The sequence below is a fragment of the Otolemur garnettii genome, unplaced genomic scaffold (assembly GCF_000181295.1).
Source record: "Otolemur garnettii isolate 467f Iridium unplaced genomic scaffold, OtoGar3 scaffold00138, whole genome shotgun sequence".
In the NCBI taxonomy this organism is placed as follows: domain Eukaryota; kingdom Metazoa; phylum Chordata; class Mammalia; order Primates; family Galagidae; genus Otolemur; species Otolemur garnettii.
Window position 1 is genome coordinate 2,693,866 of NW_003852533.1, and position 12,171 is coordinate 2,706,036.

At 43.6% G+C, this 12,171-nt stretch overlaps 1 protein-coding gene across 1 annotated transcript in view; it reads left to right on the forward strand.

Annotated features, from left to right (window-relative positions):
• XPOT (exportin for tRNA) overlaps positions 1–12,171 on the forward strand; it is a 46,876-nt gene that overhangs the window by 21,219 nt on the left and 13,486 nt on the right. The window contains 10 exon segments of the mRNA XM_023518413.1: positions 1,097–1,239; positions 2,058–2,202; positions 2,351–2,470; positions 2,821–2,915; positions 3,706–3,775; positions 7,795–8,033; positions 9,678–9,963; positions 10,539–10,728; positions 11,161–11,277; positions 11,719–11,834. Coding sequence (XP_023374181.1) covers positions 1,097–1,239; positions 2,058–2,202; positions 2,351–2,470; positions 2,821–2,915; positions 3,706–3,775; positions 7,795–8,033; positions 9,678–9,963; positions 10,539–10,728; positions 11,161–11,277; positions 11,719–11,834 — 1,521 coding nt within the window.

Below are 12,171 nucleotides of genomic sequence, written 5' to 3' on the forward strand. Positions count from 1 at the left end.
GGCTATTTTTTGGTTGCAGCCGTCATTGTTGTTTGGCGGGTCCAGGCTGGGGATTCGAACCCGCCACCTTAGGTGTACATGGCTGGTGCCTTAGCTGGTTGAGCTATAGGCACCGAGCCTTTTTTGTTTGTTTTTTGGCTGGGGCTGGATTTGAACCCACCACCTCTGGTATATGGGGCTGGTGCCCTACTCCTTTGAGCCACAGGCACCACCCAGTCCTTCAGTTTTGATATTTTGTCCATTAACAACCCTTTTGAAAACACTTCGTAGCATTGAGTTTAGTAAAACGTCGACAGTATTATTTGATCCTTTTTCTCTTTGTGTTTCATAAGAATGACGAACCTCACTTCATAAGTCCATGTGGGCAAGTGCAAACGAGGTCCTGTGGACTTAGCTCCGTGACAGGTCTCTGCCGGGGCTGTGAATGGGTCGGCTTCTTGTTGTGCACAGAGCTGGCAGGTGCTCTTGAGAGATTTGGGCCTGGCAGGGATTCAAAAGCTAGAAGTATTCTATTCCTACCTTATACATCCAAAAACTGGGGTGGGGGTGGGGGGTGGGGTTAAAAGGATGATGGTGATGATCACCAGCACACTGAGCATCTAGGATGTGTGTGACATGCTATCTCCAGACATGTGATGTTAGCACTGTCTGTAGTGGCACTGCCAGACAAGAATGACGTGAGCCTATTTTCGCTCTGCACTCTTGGTCTTTTTTTTTTTGGTTTTTTCTTTTTTTGAGACAATTTCATGTTTGTCCCAGCCTGGTGGCCTGGCATCAGCCTAGTTCACAGCAACCTGAACCTCCTGGGCTCAAGTCATCCTCCTGCCTCAGCCTCCCTGGAATAACAGGGGTGAGCCACTGCACGCAGCGCCTAGAATCTTGTCCTCAACCTTCTCCTCAGACTGTTTCTGGCTCTGAGCTTTTCAAAGGTTGGAAATACTTATTTGTGAGCAGGAAGAGAGAAGCTACTCAGCATAGTAGTTTTCCTATGTAAACGAATATTGGTGGAAAAATAAAAATAGTACATTAGTAAACGCAAAAAGCTACAAGAGAACTGAATATGTGAGTATTCAAGTCTTATGTGTTTTTAAATGAGAGTTTCGATTATTGACAGGGTGAAGATGAAGCCATGTTTGTAGAGTACAGAAAACAACTGAAGCTGTTGCTGGACAGGCTGGCTCAGGTCTCACCGGAGTTGCTGCTGGCGTCTGTGGGCAGAGTGTTCAGCTCTACGCTGCAGTGAGTTTGCTGCGGTTTTTAATAAGCCCACTCTTCACTTTCTGATGATGACCTGAAATAAGTGATTAATGTGAATTACTGATCCATGTTGCTTATTAAAGTCTTAGGTGAATCTCTGGAAACTGTACCTTTCCTTTTTTTTTATTTTTTTGAGGCAGCGTCTCATGATGTTCACAGTACCCTCAAAACTCTTAGGCCTAAGCCTCAGCCTCCCAAGCAGCTGGGACCACAGGTTCCCACCACAATGTCAGGCTGTTTTTTATTGCAGTTGGCATTGTTTAGCAGGCCTGGGCCATATTCGAACCTGCCAGCCTTGGTGTGTGTGGCCGGCACTCTAACCACTGAGCCACTGAGCTACAGGCACTGAGCCAAAACTGCATGTTTCTTGTCTCCTCAATGTATCTTGGTCCTTTCTGCTTTTGTGATCATAAATTTTGTTGCCTGGGAAAATTAATAATTGCTATGAGTTTTTTTTGGGTTTTTTGTTGTTGTTCTTAAGACAGATTCACCCTCGGTAGAGTACCCTGGTGTCACAACAACTTCAAACTCTTGGCTTAAGCAATTCTCTTGTCTCAGCCTCCCAAGTATCTGGGACTACAAGCTCCTGTTACAACACCCAGCTATTTTTGCTGTTTTTGTTAAAGTTGTCGTTGTTTAGCAGGCCCAGGGCCAGGTTTGAACCCGCCAGCACCTTAGCCATTGAGCTATGGGCACTAAGCCTGCTATGGCCTCTCAATAATTAAAGAGGCTTCTGTTGGTATTTTATCCTGTGCTTTACTTGCTGTGCGTTCAGACCTCAGTGACATGTTCCTTGGTAGGAACTGGCAGACCACGCGGTTCATGGACGTGGAAGTGGCGATAAGGTTGCTGTATATGTTGGCTGAAGCTCTTCCTGTGTCTCACGGTGCTCATTTCTCAGGGGACGTTTCCAAAGCTAGTGCTTTGCAGGATATGATGCGAACTGTGAGTATTCTGCATTTCTTTGAAAATTCTGTTTTTGCTGGAAGCTAGTGGGAATTCCTCATATGTTACAGCTTAGCATTTGGTAGTAGTGGGGCATTTTGCTGTTGCAATAAATGAGAATAGTTTTCTTACCTTTCTCCTGCTACAGTTGGTGACGTCAGGAGTCAGTTCCTATCAGCATACATCCGTGACATTAGAGTTCTTTGAAACGGTTGTTAGATATGAGAAGTTTTTCACAGTCGAACCTCAGCACATTCCATGTGTACTGGTAAGTATACATTTTACTTTGGATCTTTGTTTTCAATGTATTTCAGCTAATAAACAGATAGTTTTCTATTTTATGTCATCTCTACTTTTTCTCAGGATCAGAAACTCTCAAAACATAATAAAAACACACCTGTCCCTCCTCTGTTTCTGTTAAGTGGGCAGTTAGTCTAGTGAGTTGTTGAGACAAGTCTTCAAGGGCTTGGTGTGGAGCACAGAATCACTGTGTGTGTATTCCTCGTTCCATTTAGGAGCTAAGAAATAAAATTAGATGTAAACAAAAATGTGGCATGACAATAGCGGTGAAGGCGCTGAGTAAGTGCGGAAATAGTGAGGGTGTCTCTGTTTCTTTAGATGGCTTTCTTAGATCACAGAGGTCTGCGGCACTCCAGTGCAAAAGTCCGGAGCAGGACTGCGTACCTGTTTTCTAGATTTGTCAAATCTCTCAAGTAAGTATAGCATTGCAGCTACTTCTGTGTGTTATGTTTAGCTCTTTATTTTTTATGTTATTAAATAGGCATGTGAATTATTTTCCAAGAGCTGCCGTAGACTCGGTTCTTTCATCGCATGTTCCTTTACGTTAGGACTTCTTTTTCTGCTCATTAGCTAGACCCTTTGTTCATTGCTAAGAAATGGTTTGCATGCTCTTAATGGGTCCACCTGTCATCACCAGTAACATTCATTGCTAAGAAACGGTTTGCATGCCCTTAATGGGTCCACCTGTCATCACCAATAACATTCATTGCTGTAGATCGCTATATGACTGCTTTGAAATCCGAGCAATCTGGCAAATATAGTCCTTGAAAATACTTTCTTCTTTCTTTTTTGGAGACAGGGTCCTGATTTGTTGCCTGGCCCAGAGTGCAGGGGCAGCGTCATAGCTCACTGCAGCCTCAAACTCTTGGCCTCCCAAAGTGGTAGTTAGAGAGGCAAGAGCCACTGCATCCAGCCTGAAAATACATTTTTACCTGAATCTGTCTTGTATTGTCCCTTTCTGGTACATTTTTTGGTGTGCACACTACTCATTATTAGGCCTCTAAGATTGTACATCATCTTGACAGTCGGTCACTAAAGAGCAGAGAGGGAATTTTTAAAAGTTAATCATAGCCACTTTTAATCAGATGTAACCAGCCTACAACTAACTGAACTTTAAGTTTTGTCTTAAAGGAGGATTTGGTATTTTAGCAATTTTTTAAGCACTATTATTTACTTATAATTTTCCTTTTTGCTTTTTTTCAGTAAACAAATGAATCCTTTCATTGAAGATATTTTGAATAGAATACAAGATTTACTAGAGCTTTCTCCACCTGTAAGTACATGACCTTTCAAGGTATTTTCTCCAAATGTCATTGAGTCCACACGTGCTGTATCCTTACTTTTGTGGGAAATTTTTAAAGCTGTTGTGGTTTTGAGAGAAGTGTGTGTGTAAGAGTTTTCTTTACCAAAATTCTGTTGATAAAGTGAACAAAACCTAGTAATAAAAAGGAATTAAGAGCTGACTAATGGGGTGGCACCTGTAGCTCAGTGAGTAGGGCACTGGCTCCCTATACCAAGGGTGGCAGGTTCAAACCCAGCCCAAGAATTGGAGGTTACTGTGAGCTGTGATGCTAGGGTGACACAGTAAGACTCTGTCTCTACAAGAAAAAAGATTGACTAATAAATATGGCAGCATGGGATATGGTGTGATCTTTCTGTAATATTAAGTGCTGGTGAAGTATTTTAGGGAAAATTCAATACGTAAATTATTTTCTGTTTAGTACTACAATTTTATTGGCCCTTCATAGCAACTCCTACTGTTACAATGAAGTTTTCTGAGTCACTTCAGGCTTAGAGTAAAAAAATTTTAAAGCTGATTGCTCTGAATATTTTGATGTCAAGTTTGGTCCATAATCTTGAAAGAACAAAATCCTTTAAGTCTAAGAATTATACTTTTTTTTTTTTATTAAATCATAGCTGTGTACATTAATGCAATCATGGGGTACAGTGTGGTGTTTTCATATACAGTTTGAAATATTTTCATCAAACTGATTAACATAGCCTTCATGTCATTTTCTTAGTTATTGTGTTAAGACATTTATATTCTACTTTTAGAAAGAATCACTTGTACCCTAAGAATTCTTAAAGTCACAATCCCAAAAGATGAAAATCCCAAAAATAAAACTCTGGAATTTTTTTTTGGTGTCAGAGTCTCAAGCTGTCACCTTGGGTAGAGTGCCCTGGCGTCATAGCTCACAGCAACCTCGAACTCTTGGGCTCAAGTGATCCTCTTGCTTCAGTGTTTCTATTTTTAGTAGAGACCGGGTCCCGCTGTTGCTCAGGCTGCTCCATCTCATGAGCTCAAGCAGTCCACCTGCCTCGGCCTCTCTGAGTGCTGGGATTACAGGTGTGAGCGCCATGCCCGGCCAGGCAGAAAAATTTTTTAGAAGACATTGATTAATTTAAAGGGGGATTTATTTGAGAAACATAAAAACATGACAGAATACTTCATAGGCCAGTTGATGAAATAAAATAGGCCATATTTACCTGTAACATTTTTACAGGTGTAAACACTCAGGTCTGCTAATGACAGGACCAGATGAGTTGTATTTATACAGAAATAGGTCAAAAAGCAAAATGTGTTGAATACAAACCACAGTGGTGGGTGAGCGTGTGCACCCAGCTCTATAACTGGTCGTTGTGTCACACAACCTAAGTCTTTTAATAGGGTTCGAGCACCTGTGGTCCCCCAAGACCTGAGATCTCAAGAAGTGTTACCTTTCACTGGAGATGCATGCAAAGGCCATCTGTTGGCTTGTTGAGGAAATGTCAGCATTTTTGTGTTCACACACGGTGTCACAGAGTCAGCATTGTGATATCAGCATTTTTGTGTTCACACACGGTGTCACAGAGTCAGCGTTGTGATGTCAGCGTTTTTGTGTCCACACGGTGTCACAGAATCAGCGTTGTGATGTCGGCGTTTTTGTGTCCACACACGGTATCACAGAGTCAGCGTTGTGATGTCGGCGTTTTTGTGTCCACACGCGGTGTCACAGAGTCAGCGTTGTGATGTCGGCGTTTTTGTCCACACAGTGTCACAGAGTCAGCGTGTGAATGCACTTTGTGGAGTGAGATTCACGGTGTCCCAGGTGGCAGCAGCACAGAGTCCAGCTCTCAGAAAGGTGCCTGTCCACTCTCAGTGTCTATTTTTCCCAGGCCCTAGGCCCACTGGGTGGAGCCCACCGATTCTGTGGGCAGGTCGTCCCCACCTGGTCACTCAGACCCACCACCGACTCCACTCAGACTCGCTGATACCTTCTGGAAACAATTTCACAGACACATCCGAACTAATGCTTTCCCAAGGATTCTTTAATCCACTCAGATCAGCACCTTCTCAGCTTGGTGCCCGCGTGCATCTCTCAGTCTCTGTACTTTATTCCAGACTCGCTTTCCAAATGAACGTGACAGCGGTTCCACTTGACATGATGCAGTGTCGAGCTTACAACCGAAAACACTTAACTCCTTCCCCAGAATTTGACTGTGTAGATTTTGACATTTAGGATTTTAATCTTTCAGGATGACTTTTCAGAAGTTTAGATGATGGGGATTGTAGACTTTAGGAATTTTGACCTTTTAAGATTATGGTGTTCAGGATTGTGTCTTTCAGGATTTTGATCACCATTTGGGGTCCATTTCACTAGAGGGATTTAAGTTGGGATACTTTTTTTTTTTTTTTTGGTAGAGACAGTCTTACTTTATTGCCCTTGGTAGAATGCTGTGGCATCACACAGCTCGCAGCAACCTCCAACTCCTGGGCTTAAGCGATTCTCTTGCCTCAGCCTCCGGAGTAGCTGGGACTACAGGCGCCCGCCACAGTGCCCGGCTGTTTTTTGGTTGCAGTTTGACCGGGGCCGGGTTTGAACCCTCCACCCTCCGTATATGGGGCCAGTGCCCTACTCACTGAGCCACAGGCACCACCTGAAGTTGAAATACTTTTAAAATACATTTTGACAGACATTCATTGAGTGAAAATCATTACTACAGGTGACACTGAAAAGTGTATAAAGTACTACTTTTTGTTCTTTAAGCAAATTCAGTATTTGGGTTACAGAGGTTATACATGATTTCACCGTGTGAGAAGCTGCTGGTAAATTACGTGGTTAATTTGTCTTTACCTGCACACTGGGAGTCCCTGAGCCACAGAGTTGGGTCTGTAGTTTATTCTGAAGTTGAATCTGTATGTAAATTGGAGCAGGGAATTCATCTATCACCTATAAAGCCTGGCTTCCAAGTCGTCTGTCAGGGGGATGTTTGTGACTTGGGGGCTGCCTCTGTTGCAGACACCTGCACGTCAGAGTACTTCACCTCACCTCCCACCCCCGGTTTCTCTGAGTACATAAATGTAAAAAATAGCAAGATTTGTTAATACGGATTAACCAGTGTGTGGAATGTTTGCCCCTGCAGTCTTATTCTTTTTTTTTTTTTTTTGAGACAGAGTCTCAAGCTGTTGCCCTGGGTAGAGTGCCGTGGCATCACAGCTCAGAGCAACCTCAAACTCTTGGGCTTAAGCGATTCTCTTGCCTCAGCCTCCCAAGTAGCTGGGACTACAGGTGCCCACCACAACACCCAGCTATTTTTTTGTTGTTGTAGTTGTCATTGTTGTTATAGCTAGCCTAGTCTGGATTCGAACCCACCAACCTCCATGTACATTTTTATTAAACCCTTAAACATTGTTTTTTTGTTTTTTTTAAATTGAGACAGAGTCTCACTGTATTGCCTTCGATAGAGTGCTGTGGCACTGCAGCTCACAGCAACCTCAAACTTGGGCTCAAGCGATTCTTTTGTCTCAGCCTCCCAAGTAGCTGGGACTACAGACACCTGCCACAAAGCCTGACTATTTTTGTTTTGTTTTAGCAGGCCTGAGCTGGGTTTGAACCCACCAGCCCTGGTACATGGGGCTGGCTCCCTACCCACTGATCTATGGGTGCTGCAAACCCTTAAACATTCTTAAAATATTAATTTGTGTGGCCTTTAGACTAACATTCAAACCTCATGTGCAATAATAAGTAGAAGAGTTTCACAGAAGGAAACAAAAAAGACTAATAATTCTCTTACAGGATCACTTGCAAAGACTTGTCAAGGCTGGAATTAGAACCATGATCTTTTGACCCCTAATTCAGTTTTTTTTTCATTTCATGGTCTTGGGAAAAAGATTTGTCATTTTAAGTACTTAAAGTACTTGATGTGAGTCAATGTGATATGTTACATCTCCTTTTGCTCTTGTGCTTTTTCTGATTTAAGTGAGAGGAATTCAGGAAAGAAAAGCTTTAATACAACTAAATTTCGCTCTAGGAGAATGGTTACCAGTCCTTGCTGAGCAGTGCTGACCAGCTGTTCATCTATGAGACAGCAGGAGTACTGATTGTTAACAGTGAGTACCCAGCTGAGAGGAAGCAGGCACTGATGAGGAATCTGTTGGCCCCACTGATGGAGAAGTTTAAAATTCTGTTAGAGAAATTGATGCTGGCACAGGATGAAGAAAGGCAGGCCTCTCTCGCGGACTGTCTCAACCACGCAGTGGGGTTCGCCAGGTGAGTGGGATCACAGCTGACTTCGCAAAGCATGCGTTTCAGCACAGAACCACCTGTTTGGGTCGTTTAGGATAAGTGCACATGTCTATATTTCCAAAGCTGTATTTTCCCAAAAAATGTCTAAATCTGTTCCTTCTAAGTCCAGTGAATTACAAAGCTTAGCTGGAGAAGGGACTCGATCATGCACCGTGCTGCCTTGGTAACTGTCCAGACCTTTGCCTCCCCGGCTTCTTTGGTCTGTGTATTTCAGGGATCCCTTAAAGTCTCCACACACCAGGGTTCTATTGGGGCATCTTGGGTTAGTCTTGGTTACGTCAAGAGCAAGTCCTGAAGCTTCTCTTTGGTTGTGTCGTGTCTTGAAGACCACCTATGCAGCCGCAGGAGACTCCCCGCCACCCACACAAATAACAGTAGCATGAAAGTGGCAATGAGACTAAGTAGAAGCTACAGAGAAATTGTCCTCAGAATATTCCAGAGCAAGAGGTACATATGAGAGAGGTTGTATAAATAACATGGTTCTCAAGATTTTTTAATAAATTTAGATGGGCAGTTTGCAGTTTTTAGTATAGGCTAGTGACAGTGGATTTTTTTTCTGTTTTTCTACATACTCCGTCAGCAGGATTGTAGTGAAACATTTAGGTTGGCATACGTTAGAACAGCATTGTCATCCTTTTCGGAGCGTTTGAACTTATAGTTTCAACTTCTGTGGCACACTTAAATTGTGTTGACCCAAAAAAAAGGTAAAAAAAGAGTATCCTTACCGTGCTTAGAACTTCTTTGAGAATAATTTAATTTATGATTAATCATCTTTAAAAATTTCATGGCACACTAGTTGAAAATCACTGCATTAGAGGGATTATAGCAACTGCATTTTATTAATTTAATTTGGGCCTTTTTGTTCTGGAATGGTAATTGGAAGCAGAGTCTACAAATAACTATATTAGGCTGGACGCAGTGGCTCAGGCCTGCAATCCCAGCACTCTGGGAGGCCGAGGCAGCTGGATCACCTGAGGTCAGGAGTTAGAGACCACCCTAAGCAAGAGTGAGACTCTATCTCTACTAAAAGTAGAAAAATTAGGCAGGGATGTGGCAGATGCCTGTAGTCCCACATACTCAGGAGGCTGAGGCAGGAGGGTGGCCTGAGTCCAGGAGTTTGAGGTTGCTGGAAGCTGTGGTGCCATAGTACTCAACCCCAGGGTGATAGTGAGACTCTGTCTGAAAAAAAAAATAGAAAGAAAAACAGCCGGAGGTGGTGGCTCACACCTGTTAATCCTAGCACACTGGGAGGCCAAGGCAAGTGGATCACTTGAGCTCAGGATCAAGAGCAAAACCCCATCTTTACTAAAAATGAAAGACTGAGAGGCAGGAGGATGGCTTGAACTCAAAGAGTTTGAGGATGCTGTGAGCTATAATGTTGCCACTGCACTCTCCACGGGCAGGCAACAAAGTGAGACTCTTGTCTCAAAAAAAAAAAAAAAATCCTTGTTAGCAAAAGATAGAAGAAATTCTGATGTGGAAAACAAAAAAAAAATTGGTTTTTTAGTTTTGTCAATTTTTAAATTTGTTGTATATTGCTTCTTGAATGCTCCTTAATTCATTAAAAGAATATAGTTAGATGTAATTGCTTGATTTTTGCTAATATAGTCGGACCAGCAAAGCTTTCAGCAACAAGCAGACTGTGAAACAATGTGGCTGTTCGGAAGTTTATCTGGACTGCTTACAGACATTCTTGCCAGCCCTCAGCTGTCCCTTACAAAAGGACATTCTCAGAAGTGGAGTTCGCACTTTCCTTCATCGAATGATTATTTGCCTAGAGGAAGAAGTTCTTCCATTCATCCCATCTGCCTCGGAACACATGCTCAAAGATTGTGAAGCAAAAGACCTCCAGGAGTTCATTCCTCTGATCAACCAGATTACAGCCAAATTCAAGGTATGGCACAGAAGGGCTGAGAATCTCTACCTAAGATCGGCTCCCTTAGGCCCGGCGCTGCAGCTCACACCTGTAGTCCCAGCACTCTGGGCGGCGGAGGCGGAAGGATTGCTTAAGCCCAGGGTTTGGGACTAACCGGGCATTGTGGTGGGTGCCTGTAGTCCCAGCTACTCAGGAGGCTTAGAACATACTATTAAAGGATGTTTTTTACCTTTACTCAAAATTTTTTTAAAACCCAATGTTTACTCATATAAATTGATACCAGATTTACTAATATAAATTTAGCAGAATTTATTTCTTGATTTACATTTGAAAATATTCTATGGCAGTATTCATTATGAAAATCACTACCTATTTTAACCTGAATCTTAAGCTGTAGGGAATGTGTTGAAATTAATGAACGTGAGGCTTTCAGGGATGTAACGCAGATTTGCTGGACATCGACCCTTGCTGAATGCATTGTATGAGTGTGTACCCTGAGTAGAAGCTCTGGGAAAGGCTGCATGTGGGATCTGCGCACAGACTTGGCGCTGACCGCCGCGCGGCTCTGGTCCCTGACGCTCGCTCTCCCGCAGGTGCAGGTGTCGCCGTTCCTGCAGCAGATGTTCATGCCGCTGCTGCGCGCCATCTTCGAGGTGCTGCTGCGGCCGGCGGAGGAGAACGACCAGTGCGCGGCGCTGGAGAAGCAGATGCTGCGCCGGAGCTACTTCGCGTTCCTGCAGACGGTCACGGGCAGCGGGATGAGCGCCGTCATCGCCAACCAGGGTGGGTGCCTCTGCGCCTGCTCACGGCCACGCGTCCTCAAGACCGCAGACCGTGCATTCGTTTCAGCAGGGGAGCAGTTGCTTCAGAGTTTATATTCAGTTCTTTTCCTAAGGCAGTATTTTAAATTGATTCCTTAGCAGTACAGACACCGTGGTGGCTGCTTGCCGGAAGTGACCTGACCCTCAAGTCTTATGGCCAAGTAGTCACTCAGAAATTAAAAATAAATGGAACTGTATAGATCAATGTAGTGAATTCTACTATACAGGATATCCAAGGGCATACTGGTGTTTTTATTGTTTAACGCACAGTCAATAGACATCCGGGGATATTTGCAGCTCTGTAAATGCTTTTTGACCTTTTTTGTACATGGAATGAGAACTCTGGTGGCCTTTCTTGTTCTTTTTGAAATTAAGCGCAAGTTTTTCTCCTCAGGTGCAGACAATGTAGAAAGAGTGCTGGTTACTGTTATCCAAGGAGCAGTTGAATATCCAGATCCAATTGCACAGAAAACGTGTTTTATCATCCTTTCAAAGTTGGTAGAACTCTGGGGTAAGATAAATTTACTTTTTTTTTTGAGACAGAGCCTCAAGCTGTCCCTCTGGGTAGAGTGCTGTGGCATCACAGCTGACAGCAACCTCCAACTCCTGGGCTCAAGCGAATCTCCTGCTTCAGCCTCCCAAGCAGCTGGAACCACCAGCACCCGCCACAACGCCTGGCTATTATTTGGTTGCAGCTGTCGTTGTTTGGTGGGCCCGGGCTGGATTCGAACCCGCCACCTTAGGTGTATGTGGCTGGCGCCGTAGCTACTTGAGCCACAGGTGCTGAGCCTATTTTTTTAACCTTCATTTCCCAAATTGTTCCATAAAACTCTGTAGAAATGAAGTGGAACCCCAGCCCAATCATGGACGGAAACTGGGAGTTGGTTTTCCTTGGTGATGAATTAATTAACTGACTTTTTACATAAGATGAAAATCTGAATTCTCTTGACAGGAGGTAAAGATGGACCAGTGGGATTTGCTGATTTTGTTTATAAGCACATTGTCCCCGCGTGTTTCCTGGCGCCTCTAAAGCAGACTTTTGACCTGGCTGATGCACAGACAGTGCTGGTAAGCACCCGGGGGGCGGGGGGGACTTGTTCACTTTGCACAGTTCTCATGAATTCACAGCTGCTTCTTTGATGCCAGGTTGATTATATCATTTATTATTAATTTTTTTTTGATTTAGTGATTTCGAATTAGGATTTATTTTTTTGAAGGTTGACAATACCTTCTGGACCTTTTGTGGATTCTTATTGAATCCCAGTGCTAAAGTTGAGTATGTAAAATTTAGCTCCTTACACTTTAAGAACTACGACTCTGGGCTAGGCGCCTATAGCTCAACCGGCTAAGGCACCAGCCACGTACACCTAAGGTGGCGGGTTCGAATCCCCAGCCCGGACCCGCC